Source organism: Lasioglossum baleicum, chromosome 12, assembly GCF_051020765.1.
Source record: "Lasioglossum baleicum chromosome 12, iyLasBale1, whole genome shotgun sequence".
Taxonomy (NCBI): domain Eukaryota; kingdom Metazoa; phylum Arthropoda; class Insecta; order Hymenoptera; family Halictidae; genus Lasioglossum; species Lasioglossum baleicum.
Window position 1 is genome coordinate 6,590,841 of NC_134940.1, and position 14,903 is coordinate 6,605,743.

The 14,903-nt window shown below is 37.0% G+C and overlaps 4 protein-coding genes across 11 annotated transcripts in view; 3 read left to right on the forward strand and 1 right to left on the reverse strand.

The window, feature by feature from the left end:
* Window positions 1-14,903, reverse strand: part of LOC143214100 (RYamide receptor) — a 104,068-nt gene that overhangs the window by 22,548 nt on the left and 66,617 nt on the right. The gene's annotated exons all lie outside the window — the stretch shown is intronic.
* LOC143214108 (lipase member H-B-like) lies at window positions 1,163-4,487 on the forward strand. Its single transcript, XM_076434753.1, has 7 exons — window positions 1,163-1,299; window positions 2,893-2,944; window positions 3,021-3,160; window positions 3,308-3,553; window positions 3,667-3,864; window positions 4,052-4,214; window positions 4,322-4,487. Exons 1-7 carry the CDS (start codon window positions 1,245-1,247, stop codon window positions 4,389-4,391), a joined length of 924 nt encoding a protein of 307 aa, XP_076290868.1. The 5' UTR covers window positions 1,163-1,244; the 3' UTR covers window positions 4,392-4,487.
* Window positions 7,315-10,337, forward strand: LOC143214120 (pancreatic triacylglycerol lipase-like). Its single transcript, XM_076434768.1, has 7 exons — window positions 7,315-7,414; window positions 8,698-8,752; window positions 8,829-8,968; window positions 9,116-9,361; window positions 9,475-9,672; window positions 9,908-10,067; window positions 10,175-10,337. The coding sequence occupies exons 1-7, from the start codon at window positions 7,360-7,362 to the stop codon at window positions 10,242-10,244; spliced, it is 924 nt and encodes a 307-aa protein (XP_076290883.1). The 5' UTR covers window positions 7,315-7,359; the 3' UTR covers window positions 10,245-10,337.
* LOC143214105 (phospholipase A1 member A-like) lies at window positions 10,522-14,136 on the forward strand. 3 transcript variants are annotated; one of them, XM_076434749.1, is made up of 7 exons: window positions 10,522-10,617; window positions 10,747-10,801; window positions 11,188-11,327; window positions 12,902-13,141; window positions 13,334-13,531; window positions 13,604-13,763; window positions 13,847-14,134. In XM_076434749.1, exons 1-7 carry the CDS (start codon window positions 10,542-10,544, stop codon window positions 13,938-13,940), a joined length of 963 nt encoding a protein of 320 aa, XP_076290864.1. In that variant the 5' UTR covers window positions 10,522-10,541; the 3' UTR covers window positions 13,941-14,134. The 3 variants fall into 3 exon arrangements, with proteins under 3 accessions (XP_076290864.1, XP_076290863.1, XP_076290865.1); XM_076434748.1 differs by having other exon boundaries at window positions 10,545-10,801; window positions 13,847-14,136; XM_076434750.1 differs by lacking the exon at window positions 10,747-10,801 and having other exon boundaries at window positions 10,599-10,617; window positions 13,847-14,132.

The window sequence follows — 14,903 nt, forward strand, 5'->3', positions numbered from 1 at the left end:
GTTCCGTGGTATTTTACGCAAACGACCAGAAGGTGCTCTGTCCTCTCTCGCTCGACAAGGCGTCCAGGTATTATCGCCGTACTCTCCTGCCGGGGTGCTACTGCTAACCAAGAGCGGCCGTGGTCCTTACCTCGTCCTCTCTCCCGGAATAGCAAATAGGCCGAGTCCCTCTGTGAACCCTCTATTTCTATGAATTTGTTACTATCCGCGAACATGAAATCAACAACGGTCGTTAACCGCGATTCGTCTTTTCGCGCGCTTCTCTTACGTCGCTACCTCACGTCGGCCGACTACAAACTATGCTTCTAGAAGCTTCTAGAAGCTTGTCGATCTGAATTGCTTCTAGAATTTTTGTTGGGATAACGAGGTTGGGAGATCAAATATTACTTTATATATTTAGTATTTATGCAAACTCCATGACACAATGAAATAAACGTCTATCAGTGGTGAGTTACAATAGTATGTACTGTTCGCATATAACACAATATAATACTTTCTAACTGTTACATTGAAATGGAACTATTGACGGTTAGAAAAACTTTAAGTACTGTGAGAGCTGTTACTAGCTCGGTAGGCTGGCTCGGACTGAGTTGACCATTCCTTCTTTAGGCGTTGTAGTGCGGAAAAGATGGCTACGCTTGAGGTGCAATAAATGGCAGGTCAAAAGAGACCTTTCCTCCTCCGCATGTTCCGTGCATTTCGGTGTATACTCCAAGAATTTTCTATACATGCTACACAATATATTTTTGAAGAAGAAACGTCACTTTAACTAACCGCACACTGTTAGAATTTTTGAAAAAAGCGTAAGCATGGAATGTGCATTCAATATATAGATTTTCTTATCGTATGTCACAGTTAGTGTATGTTCCTATTTATAAAAAATGAGACACAGTTCGCAAAGATATCCGTCGAGAAAAACAACACGTGATATTTTCCTCCAATATACACATTTTCTATTTCCTGGTGTTTATCCCCTTATCTTATGTCATAATTAGTAGACATCCTCATTTATAAAAAACGGGAGACAGTTTAGAGAGATATCCTGCATAAACACTGATACCTATCATTACTTAGTCGTTATGGGAATGTAAAAGTCCAGCTCTTGTATAACAGATAGCACAGTACCCTATCAATCATACAGTGCATAAATTATAGAATGGGCTTATATTATACCATGGAAGAGACCACAGGTGTTAGAACTTGCGTAGAAAGGTGCGAACATAATTGGCTCACTATCTTGCAACATGGGAAGCTGTCGCATACGTTTTGTTCTGGGGCTGATCGCTCTTTCGCTGGGACGTAAGTTTCTCGAATTACTTTTTAAATTTCTATCTTTGTACATACTATTATATGTACAGGGTGTGGTCGGACGGGTGGTACAACCGAGCAGGGGGTGATACTACATGTGAAAATGAGTCGAGAAAAAGGAATAACATTTTTTTGTTTTACGCTTCGTTTTCGAGAAAATCGAGTTTGTGTGAAATGCAGTGAATACACGTGCTATCGCATAGGAATCGTCTGGCGTGTCTGACCATGATCAACCAATTCTACTCTGTGCATATACAGTAAGGAGCATAACTGATTCCACACACTTTAAATCAGAATAACTTTTATATGAATGGACCAAACGACTTCAATTTCTCTGTGAGGCTAGAAGAATTAGTTTAGTAAATGACGTCTAATAAATAAGTTGAAAAACGGAATTGTGAAAAGCAATACTAAAAATTGATTTTTACAACTTTTTTCGCTGGTCCAATAACGGAAATTCAAAAAATGTTTTTGGCAACTGGTATAAATTATATAGCTCTAAAAATTTCATCGAAATTGGTTAATTGGTTTACGAATTATAAACGATCAAAAGTGGTAAAAAAGCAGAACATCTTGAAAAATTGCTATTTTTACCAGTTTTGATCGTTAATAATTCGCAAACCAATTAACTGATTTCAATGGAATTTTCAGAGCGTACATAATTTATACCAGTTGACCAGACACATCTTTTGAATTTTCGCGTTATTGGCCCAGCTAAAAAAAGTTGTAAAAATCAATTTTTACTATTGTTTTTCACAATTACGACCAAATGCATTTTTTCAAAAAACTTATTTATTACACGTCATTTATTAAACTAATTCTTCTAGCCTTACAAAGAAATTGAAGTCGTTTGGTCCATTCATAAAAAAGTTGTTCTGATTTAAAGTGTGTGGAATCAGTTATGCTCCTTACTAAAGCACGCGAACCTGACGGAACTTTAAACTCGATTTTCTCGAAAACGAAGCGTCAAACGGAAAAGTGTTACTCCAATTTTTCAACTTATTTTTACATGTAGCTTATCGTAATTGTCAAATCTAGCTGTGCGGCTGAATGTTCCCCGCAAGGGGAAATGACGCAGCTGCGCAGTGTTAAATAGGCGGAACTTCACAACGATACGTCACCTGTCAAACGATTCACGTTGGGACACTTCAGTTAAAAAGTGTAGTGACACAAGTGTATTCACACAAACCTATAAACAATTGTTTTGTATGTTTACAGCTGTAAGAAATAATGGACAGTACGCACTTTTGACAAGGTGTGTACGTTACCGTTCAAAAATGTTGCATCCTTCTCTCGTCGAGTGCGGTCTTTGTTTTCTTCTGCGCATCCCTATGAATTTGGTCAACCGCACAGCTACATTTGACAAGCTGTACATCCTGTATTACGATAACAGTTGCTGAAAAATCTCGATACATAAATACATTCTCGTTCTTTTTACCAAGCATTGTAAAATGGTCACTTCTAGTTACGCATACATGGTATTATATCAATTTCAAGCAATTCATCAGATAAACTATCGCGTGATGATTCCACATGTTCATGATAAGATGTGTTATTAATAAAAAGAATTGATACTGTTCGCAGACGTTTCTGGAGCAGCGGATACGAGCGGCATCATCGTCCGCCAATATCTAAAGTGATTTGTCATGCCTCAGTTATACATAAATATTGTTCATAATCTTGAGTTTGTTAATGGTTTTATTTCTTTTCAGTGTTGACTATTATAATGATTTTAACATAAATGAGATAGCTAAATTGAGTGCTGCATACAATCTGAACGAGGAGACAGTTATTCTGTTTCATGGGTTCAAGGAAACCGTTGATGCCGAAAGTGTCAAGACAATAGCGAACGGTGAGTCTTTTTGTAAATCATTTAATCCCCATATTACTACCGTCGATCGAATGGCCTGATCTTCATTTTACAATTTATAAGAGACATCAGATCCATGCAGCTAAATCACAAAAGCCGATTTCAATAGCACTTTCAACTTTGTTGCAGCTTACATTGCAAACACGGACAGTAACGTGATCGCAATCAATTACAGCCAGATCGTAGACGACAAAACTCTGATCGTCGATGTGATTCGTGTTAATGATTTTGCTGAAGCTATTGGCCATGCTCTGACCAAAATGGTAAATAATGGTAAGATTTCTAAACAAATCCACATGATCGGATACTCGTTGGGTGCTCAAGTGGCTGCTCATATAAAAAATTATTTTGATTTACCCATTGCTAGGATAACAGGTATGTTGTGATGAATTGTACAACGATACAATTGTTTTATGCGTTCATAGATAGTAAATGCAATTCAGAGAATTCCTTTTAGATTTTCAAATGTGTCCAAATATTTGTCACAGGATTGTCACCTGCTGGTCCCCCGATCTACTCGGGAATTTCCTTAAAATCCGGCGACGCTAATTTTGTTGATATTATACACACTGACGGTGGAATTTACGGTCAATTACACAACAGCGGTAACGCAGATTTTCATCCAAATGGCGGTCTCAGACCGCAGCCTGGCTGTGAAGTTTTTTCTTCCAACAAAACGCAAGAAAGTTCGTTTATTTTGTCAACATTCTTACTTATAAAATGTGTGTTCCATTTAAGTGGTTCCATATTTTCCAACGGTTTCAAAATAAGAGAAATTCAACAAGTTTTAAGCTGATCGTCTTTCATTCCAAACATTGATTTCTCAGACCATCGGTAGTGAGCGTTGTTACTTATTATTTTCATCCATTTCAGCAAATTGTAATGATGCCAGATCGTGGAAGTATTATGCGGAATCTATTTTGAATCCGAAAGGTTTCATGGCTATCCAATGTTTTAGTTCTGCGGTGTTCAATCTCGGGAATTGTAATCTTAACGGCGCCGTTGTCCCCATGGGATACGCAACACCAACTAATGCGTTAGTATAATATCATTAACATTTAATTGAATAGTAGATATTAATTACAAAGTGTAAAGGGTTCAATTCCAATGAGACACCCTGTACATGATCATTTTCATTTGCAGGACGGGTAGGTTCTACCTGCGTACACTTTCACAAAGCCCATTCGCCGAAGGAATGGGAGGAATATATTGACCTAGATCACATTGAGAATCTACCGAATTTTCCTAAAATATGTGTATGAATTTACAATATGTATTTCAAACAATAAAGTGACAGCAAAAGTGTGGACACACTATAAGTCGTGTACGATTATTATAAATACGACCTTCTTTTAGTTCTAGTAAAAATTAATTAAGTGGATGCAAATGTGGAGTTACCGTGAAGCAGATACCATTCCGTAAATTACATAATGCATAAATTATTTAAAAGATTTATACGTAGCGTCGACGGGGAATAGAAACATCAGACTGCGACTCGAGATTGTGCGGAATTGATGCCTTCAATTACTTTCGATATGTGTGAGGAACTTCCGCGTGTATACTTTTCTAGGAGTGATTAGTCTTGTCGTGACATGTCAGTATTTTACTCGTGAATTAGGTCTTATGGGTTTAATGGAGAACGCATTGCAGCCCTTCGCACTCCGCGAAGGGACTTCGTTGTCTGCGAACGCTTAACGAGTAGACAGCGGATCTTTACGCAAAATAAGAATTTTCTACGTGAATTGCAACAATCTGGAGTGAAATAAAAACCTATTTTCTTTCTTAATAGATTTGTTATAAGTAGACTGCGGATCTGTATGCATTTATTGCTTCAAAAAATCGGCAAAAAATACTGGAAAATAAAATTCACACACAGATTTTAGAACGATTTTTATTTATTTAAGATCCACAAAGACTACTGCCGCTAAAAATAACACATTACATAATGCCACTTTCTTAAAATTTGCGTACAAAAATTGAATATTGGCCTTTTGGATATATATTTTATTGAGACTATTAATTATCTGTAATGTAAATCAAAGGCTACTTTAATTTTAATAGCACTTTTAACTTTGTTGCAGCTTATCTTCAACACACGACCTGTAACGTGATCGCAATCGATTATAGAAAAATCGCAGACAAAATAAATTATTTCGCCGATGCGTCTCATGTTGATAATGTCGGTGCCGCAATTGCTAATGCTCTGAACCAATTGGTAGCGCATGGTTTGAACCGTAATACAATTCACGTAATCGGACACTCGTTGGGTGGACAAGTGGCTGCTCATGTAGGATCTCATACGAATTTCCGTATTCCTAGGATAACAGGTATTGTTTTAAGGTGTTCATAGCTAAGAAGCAATTCCTTCTTTAGCAATTACTTCTAGATGAATTGTACAACGATACAATTGTTTTAAAGTGTTCATAGGTAATAAGTGTCATTCAGCAAATTGCTTCTGGACTTTCAAATGTGTCCAAATATTTTCTCACAGGTTTGGATCCTGCTGGTCCCATGTTCGAAACGGTTATACAGCAGCGCTGACGCTGATTTTCATCCCAATGACGGTCACAGACCGCAACCTGGCTGTCCTATTATTCCTACGACCGAAAGTTCGTTCATTTTATCAACATTCTACTTTTCAACAATGTTTAAACTGATCGACTTTCGTTTAAAACATTTAGTTTTGTCAGGCCATCGGTAGTGACTCAGATATCGTGGGAACTCGAATCTAAACCAGCTTGTACACTCGACCGTTGTTACTAATTATTTTTATCCATTTCAGCAAATTGTAATCATCGCAGATCCTGCGGGTATTATACGGAATCCATTCAGAATCCGAATGGTTTCATGGCTGTACAGTGTTCTGGTAGTTCGCAGTTCAAGAGCGGGGAATGTAATCGAGCGAACGTCGTCCCCATGGGATTCGCAGCACCAGCTACTGCGTTAGTATAAAATTCTTGACATTTCACTCTTATGGGAATTTGAACTCTATAGAGGTCCGAATATGTTCAATTGTTGGAACCAGAGAGGAAAAATAACAAAAATCATTAATAATAAAATCCTCCCGCACCCTGTACATGATTATTTTGATTTCCAGGAGGGGTAAGTTCTACCTGCATACAAATGCACAGAGCCCATATGCCAAAGGACTTCAAGGAATATAGTGACCTAGATCTCAGTAAAAATCTACTGAATTATTTCGGAACTATGTATATGAATTTCCAATATGTATTTCAACCAATAAAGTGAACTGCAGAAGCTTGAACACATTGTGATTCGTGTAGGATTATTAAAGACAAGTTTCCTACCGTTGTTTCTTCAGATGAAGTGATCAAATTAAGGCGTCAAAATAAAAATTCTCTACGTGAATTGGTTAAGCATAATGTAACAGTATTTCTACATTCGTCAAATATTTTGACTATTTTAAATTACACCTAATACGTTTTTGCCAAGAGATCCAACAAATCGGCTGTCTCGTAATGAGTAGAGCGACTTGATTATAACAAAACTCCTTCAAAAATGGCTTGCACACATCATAGCGTTTAAAACAAAAAATTTTATTGTACACTGACATTTTAGCAAAGACATACATTACAATATCGACTATTAAATGTTCAATATTTACAATATATTTTTGAAGAAGAAACGTCACTTTAACTAACCGCACACTGTTAGAATTTTTGGAAAAAGCGTAAGCATGCCATGTGCATTCAATATATACATTTTCTATTTTCAGGTTCTTCTTTATTTTTTCGTATTTATCCTCTTGTCGTATGTCATAATTAGTGTATGTTCTTATTTATAAAAAATGAGACACAGTTCGCAAAGATATCCGCCGAGAAAAACAACATGTAATATTTTCCTTCAATATATACATTTTGTATTTCCTGGTATTTATCCCCTTATCGTATGTCATAATTAGTAGTCATCTTCATTTATAGAAAAACGGGAGACAGTTTAGAGAGATATCCTGCAAAAACACCGATACCTATCATTACTTAGTCGTTATGGGAATGTAAAAGTCCAGTTCTTGTATAACAGATAGCCCGGTACCCAATCAATCATACAGTGCATAAATTATAGAATGGAGTATATTATACCATGGACGAGAGGAGAGAGGACCACAAGTGTTACAACTTGCGTAGAAAGGTGCGAACATAATTTGCTCAATTTCTTGCAACATGGGAAGCTTTCGCATACGTTTTGTTCTGGGGCTGATCGCTCTTTCGCTGGGACGTAAGTTTCTCGAAAATCTCAATTAGTTTTTAAATTTCTATCTTTGTACATACTATTATATGTACAGGGTGTGGCCGGACAGGTGGTACAACCGAGCAGGGGTGTGATACTACATGTGAAAATGAGTCGATAAAAAGGAATATCATTTTTTTGTTTGACGCTTTGTTTTCGAGAAGATCGAGTTTGTGTGAAATGCAGTGAATACACGTGCTATCGCATAGGAATCGTCTGGCGCGTCTGACCATGATCAACCAATTCTACTCTGTGTATATACAGTAAGGAGCATAACTGATTCCACACACTTTAAATCAGAATAGCTTTTATATGAATGGACCAAACGACTTCAATTTCTATGTAAGGCTAGAAGAATGAGTTTAGTAAATGACGTCTAATAAATAAATTTTGAAAAACGGAATTGTGAAAAACAATACTATAAATTGATTTTTACAACTTTTTTAGCTGGCCCAATATTGAAAATTTAAAAAATGTGTTTTGTCAACTGGTATAAATTATATACGCTCTGAACATTTCATCGAGATTGGTTAATTGGTTTACGAATTATAAACGATCAAAAGTGGTAAAAAGGCCGAAAATCTTGAAAAATTGCAATTTTTACCACTTTTGTTCGTTTCTAATTCGCAAACCAATTAACTAATTTCAATGAAATTTTCAGAGCATACATAATTTATACCAGTTGACCAGACACATCGTTTGAATTTTCGCGTTATTGACCCAGCTAAAAAAAGTTGTAAAAATCAATTTTTACTATTGTTTTTCACAATTACGACCAAATGCATTTTTTCAACATACATATCTTTTACACGTCATTTATTAAACTAATTCTTCTAGCCTTACAGAGAAATTGAAGTCGTTTGGTCCATCCATAAAAAAGTTGTTTTGATTTAAAGTGTGCGGAATCAGTTATACTCCTTACTAAAGCACGCGAACCTGGCGGAACTTTAAACTCGATTTTCTCGAAAACGAAGCGTCGGACGAAAAAATGTTACTCCCATTTTTCGACTTATTTTTACACACACACACACACACACACACACACATGTAGCTTATCGTAATACACGCTGTATTAGGATAACAGTTGCTGAGAAATCTAGATAAATATCTTCTCGTTCTTTTTATCAAGCATTGTAAAATGGTCACTTCTAGTTACGCATACATAGTATTATATCAATTTCAAGCAATTCATCAGATTAACTATCGCGTGATGATTGCACGTGTTCATGATTGAATGTGTTTTTAATAAAAAGAATTGATACTGTTCGCAGACATTTGTGGAGCAACGGATACGTGCAGCAGCATCATCGTCCGCCAATATTACAAGTGATTTGTCATGCCTCAGTTATACGTAAATATTGTTGATAATCTTGAGTTTATTAATGGTTTTATTTCTTTTCAGTGTTGGCTATTACAAGGATGTTTACATAAGTGTGGTAGATCAATTGAGTGCTGCATACGATCTGAACGAGGAGACAGTTATTCTGTTTCATGGGTTCAACGAAACCGTTGATTCCGAAAGTGTCACGACAATAGCGAACGGTGAGTCATTTTGTAAATCATTCAATCCCGATATTACTACCGTCGATCGAATGGCCTGATCTTCATTTTACAATTTATAAGAGACATTAGATTCATACAGCTAAATCACGAAAGCCGATTTCAATAGCACTTTCAACTTTGTTGCAGCTTATATTGAAAAGACGGCCAGTAACGTGATCGCAATCGATTATAGCAAGATCTCAGACTTCAAAGCTCTGATGGTCGATTTGGTTCGTGTTAAAGATTTTGGTGAAGCTATTGGCCATGCTCTGACCAAAATGGTAAATACTGGTACGATTTCTAAACAAATTCACATGATCGGATACTCGTTGGGTGCTCAAGTGGCTGCTCGTATAAAACCTTATTTTGATTTTCCTATTTACAGGATAACAGGTATGTTGTGATGTATTGTACAACGATACAATTGTTTTATGTGTTCATAGATAGTAAATGGAATTCAGAAAATTCCTTCTAGATATTCAAGTGTGTCCAAATATTTGTCACAGGTTTGTCACCTGCTGGACCCCCGATCTACCGAGGAAATTCCTTACAATCCGGCGACGCTAATTTTGTGGACATTATACACACTGAGAGTGGATTTTTCGGTCAATTACACAACAGCGGTAACGCAGATTTTCATCCCAATGGCGGCCTCAGACTGCAGCCTGGCTGCGAAGTTGTTTCTTCCGACCAAACGCAACAATGTTCGTTCATTTTATCAACATTCTTACCTAGAAAATGTGTGGTCTATTTAATTGGTTCCGTACTTTCCAACGGTTTCAAAATAAGAGAAATTCGAGAAGTTTTAAGCTGATCGTCTTTCGTTCCAAACATTTATTTCTTAGACCATCGCTAGTGGCGCTGAGAAATCGTGGGGATTAGAATTTAAACGATACTGCACACTCGAACGTTGTTACTTATTATTTCTAACCATTTCAGCTAATTGTAATACTGCCAGATCGTGGATGTATTATGCGGAATCCATTCGGAATCCGAATGGTTTCATGGCTGTCCAATGTTCTAGTTATGAGAGGTTCGATCAAGGATATTGTAATCTAAGCGACGTTGTCCCCATGGGATACGCAACACCAACTAATGCGTTAGTATAATATCATTAACATTTAATTGAGTAGTAGATATTAGTTACAAAGTGTAAAGGGTTCAATTCCAATGAGACACCCTGTACATGATCATTTTCATTTGCAGGACGGGTAGGTTCTATCTGCGTACACTTGCTCAAAGCCCATTCGCCGAAGGAATGGGAGGAGTATATTGATCTAGATTACATTAAAGATCTACGGAATTTATAGAAAATATGTGTATGAATTTACGATATGTATTTCAAACAATAAAGTGACAAGAAATGTGTGAACACACTATACGTCGTGTACGATTGTTAAATACGACCTTCCTTTATTTCTAGTAAAAATTAGTTAAGTGGATGCAAATGTGGAGTTACCATGAAGTAGATACCATTCCGTAAATTACATAATGCATAAATTATTTAAAAGATTTATATAGCGTCGACGGGGAATAGAAACATCAGACTACGACTCGAGATTGTGCGGAATTGATGCCTTCGATTACCTTCGATATGGGGAACTTCCGCGTGTATACTTTTCTGGGAGTGATTAGTCTTGCCGTGACATGTAAATATTTTACTCGTTAATTAGGTCTTAAGGGTTTAATGGAGAACGCATTTCAGCCCTTCGCACTGCGCGAGCACGCTCCCGTGAGAGCATCGTGTGTACTATATTGTAAATTAATATTGTTTATAGGTGGTTTAATACCATCATCATCGACGGATACGATTTTCTTTCGGCAGTATAATAAGTAATAATTATATATGAACTTGTTGTCTGCGTACGCGTAACGAGTTGACAGCGGATCTTTACGTAAAATAAGAATTTTCTACGTGAATTGCAACAATCTGGAGTGAAATAAAAATCTATTTTCTTTCTTAATAGATTTGTTATATGTAGACTGCGGATCTTTATGCATTTATCGCTTCAAAAAATCGGCATAAAATACCGGAAAATAAAATTCCACAGATTTTAGAACGATCTTTATTTATTTAAGATCCACAAAGACTACTGCCGCTAAAAATAACACATTACATGATGCCACTTTCTTAAAACTTGCGTAGAAAAATTGAAAATTGCATAAACATCCGCAGTCTAGTTATAAGAGATGTTTTTACTGTTAAACTCACTCTTCAGAAATGGCACCCACACGGACATTAATATCCACGATGTCTTGCTTCTCATCCTTAAAGTGGATTTAACTAAATTAACAATGTTTTACATTCACGGATACCAAGAAACCGTGGACAGCGAGAGTGTCATCACAGTAGTTACCGGTAAGTCACGATTTTGAGATATTGTATGCAACGTGTTCATATTCAACAGAATGGTTAAAATAAGTTTGCAATTTACGATTGAAATCAATTTTAAAAGACTGTAACTCGAACTGATTCGTAGCGACGCGGTTGGACACTTGCGAGTGGAGCGCGATGACTGTTCCACTCAAGGTTGCAAGACTTGAGCCCTTTTAAATCGCGGACGCGTCGGCTCGCGAATGCCCTCGCTTTACTGCCCGCCAAATTAATATTGGGCAGCCGTTTCAATGGTCGAGTGATCACGAAAAACAACGGTTAGCTCGAATGAAAATGAATGACGTTAATGAAAGCGTTTTGTCCCGGACCTTCTAGGGGACTCGTCAGTAAGGCTAATCTAGCAGGTCCTGCCTTATACGCGCGTGGATGATAAAATGATGATTCGCGTTTATGACTCTAGCGCACACGAGAGATCTCGATTGATACGATTCCGTACGCGAATAATCTCGACTGATGCGATCCCGTTTTGTCGGGTGTCCTGATCGCTGGACAACGAAATACAGTAATTCTTCAATCGCTCAATTCAATTCTTCAATTCTTCAGTCCCAACACCCGTATTTTGAACGGACTTCAGTAGCGTAAAGAGGCTATTTTTTTATGACTGCGTCTACCGTGGTAACCGCGCCGAAACTTCAATCGACGATCTTCTATAGAGAAGGACAGAATGAAATAGGATCGCGTGGCCGAAGCGTGTCGCCGTCGCCGGCACAGTTTGAAGGCCCGTGCGTCATCACCAAAGTTCTATCTTCTTTATTTTCCATTATTTTTTAATGGAACTTTCACCAACATATGCGTGGCATTTTTCTAATGCAAAATGATACCAAACACGATATAATTTCAACTGTATTTAGTGGTTTAATCGACGATGAATGTCTCGAACGCAACGTTGGGTTTCTCGATGAGGAAATAAGATGCACTGATTGGTTCCTGCAGAAAGTTGCATTTCCCAATCAGCACACTTTTGACTATTAGGACCTCCTTCCCGTAGCTCTGAATGAGGCCCTGGGAAGGAGGAGTGGGGCGATACCGAACTCGGTCGACGGCGGGTGTCGGTAATTAGAAACTGTACATTATAAAGATGTATCAAAGAATGGTCGTCGAATGACCTTAGTTTGCTTAATCCTCGAAGAAGATTTTTACTCACGAACGCACCATAAATACTATCCAAAGGAAACCCGCGTGTACGGTTCCTACGCGACGGAACACGAACGATATTGTAGACATCAAGAGGGAGAAACGACGTTTTATTTATACGTACAACTTATCTTGCATTTATTTTGCATAATGTTTATTCTGTGCATACAAATACGTAGTTTATCTATTATCAACGCATTCGTATCTCCGTGTATATTTAAATCTATTCTAGTTACAATGTTTTGTAAAAAAGTTGACGTCAAACTTTTCACACGTAAAATCGAGGAAGCTTGAACAATATCCAGGATTTAAAAATCTCTTTGTAATGGAGACGTCGAGTTTTATCATTTAAATGAATTCTGAATACTTACTAAGCACTTATCAAGCAATGACGTTTCTTGCAGCTTCTTTGAAAACGGACATAAACGTGGTTGCAATCGACTATGGCAGAATTGCAGCCAACAATCCTATTGTTGTTCTAACATTAGTTTGTCCGGTTGCTCATGCAATAGCTAAATATTTCAATCAATTAGAAGGCATTGGTTTGGATAAGACTAAAGTTCATGTAGTTGCATATTCCTTGGGTGGCGCGGTTGCCAGTCAAATAGGTGCCTACATGAATTTCCCTCTCCCCAGGATAACAGGTATCTTATTCTAATATTTTTGCAAGTAGTATTTGAATAATTGATAGGTATATTACTATAGTAGAAGCTTCAAGGCTTAAAATGAGAGCAGAGGGAGGAAGACCGGCAATGCCTCAGACATCATCCTTGAAGCGTTGACTAGTTTAGCATGTGTGCGAGAATTTTTTAGCATGATAAAATACTTACTCACAGGTTTAGATCCATCTGGTCCTCCAATTTACCCCGGAAAATTTTTGAGATCCGGCGATGCTAAGTTCGTCGACATTATACACACTGACAAGATGGGTTTCGGTGAAATGTACAACTCTGGTGATGTTGATTTCCTTCCCAATTATGGACAGAGAATACAACCTGGTTGTCCTAACTTTCATGTACCTTTTTCGAATGAAGGTACACACTTTTAGAAGTAATTTATGACGATGATATGTTACATTATGTATTCTTTACGATGATGTGTTACAGATTATTGCAGTCATCACAGATCCTGGCGGTTTTACGCGGAGTCAGTGACAAAACCGAAAGGATTTTTGGGCGTCCAGTGTGTTGACGATTTTGATTTCCAGACGAATTCGTGTAATTATTCGAATATCATCCCCATGGGACCTGATACACCAATCAACGCGTTAGTATTATTTTATATGCGACGGCTTTGCCACTTAAACTTGGTGAATTGATGATGATGATTATAATTATTTATATTTTCAGGAGGGGCGTTTATTATCTACACACAAATTCGAAAAGCCCGTTCGCAAGAGGACTACTAGGGACGCGCAACAATAATAAAATAATTATTAAGTAGACTTACATAAAATTATTTAAAGCAGTTTAAAATATTCGTGGTCTGGTGTTTTTAATAAAGACAATATAGTGTAATATCGACTATTAAGTGTGCAATATTTACAATATATTTGTGAAGAAAAAACGTCACGTTAACTAGTCGCACACGCATCAGTTTTTTGGACAAGCGTAAGCATAGAAAGTTCATCCAATATATACATTTTCCGTTTCCTGGTTTTTCTTTCTTTTTCGTATTTATCCTCTTATCTTATGTCACAATCAGTACACGTTCTCATTTATAAAAAATGGGGGACAGTTTAGTAAGATATTCGAAAAAACAACACGTGACATTCTCTTACAACATATACATTTTCTGTTTCCTGGTTTTTCTTTTTTTGTTGGATTTATCCTCTTATCTTGTGTCACAATTAGTACACGTTCTCATTTATAAGAAATGGGAGACAGTTTAGAGCAGTGCTTCCCAAACCATGCCCCGAAATAATTGAAATTATAAGAAAAATGAGTAAAATATGAAATAATATTCTCAATATAAATCATTAAAATAATTAGCTGCTAAAATATATGCATGTATGTATACAGGGTGAGTCACCTAACATTGGCACCCCAAATATCTTTGTTGTTTTTACAGATACGTCGAATTTTGTTTCTATGTAATTTTTTTTGGAGATATGAAGGTCACCTTCATTTTTTTTTAATGGAATGAGGTATTTTTTTAATAGGTAATAGGTGCGCCGCAATTTTTTCATTTGCTGTAAAGTGCTGCCGCGAGTAAAAAAGTTTGGGAAGCACTGGTTTAGAGAGATATCCTTCAAAAATACCGATACGTGGTTCTTACTCTGTCGTTATGGGAATGTAAAAGTTCAATTGTTGTATAACAGAGATAGCACGGCGCTCCATCAATCAAACACTGCATAAATTATTCGCTGGGGTTATATTACACGAACGACGAGAACCGCAGGTAGCA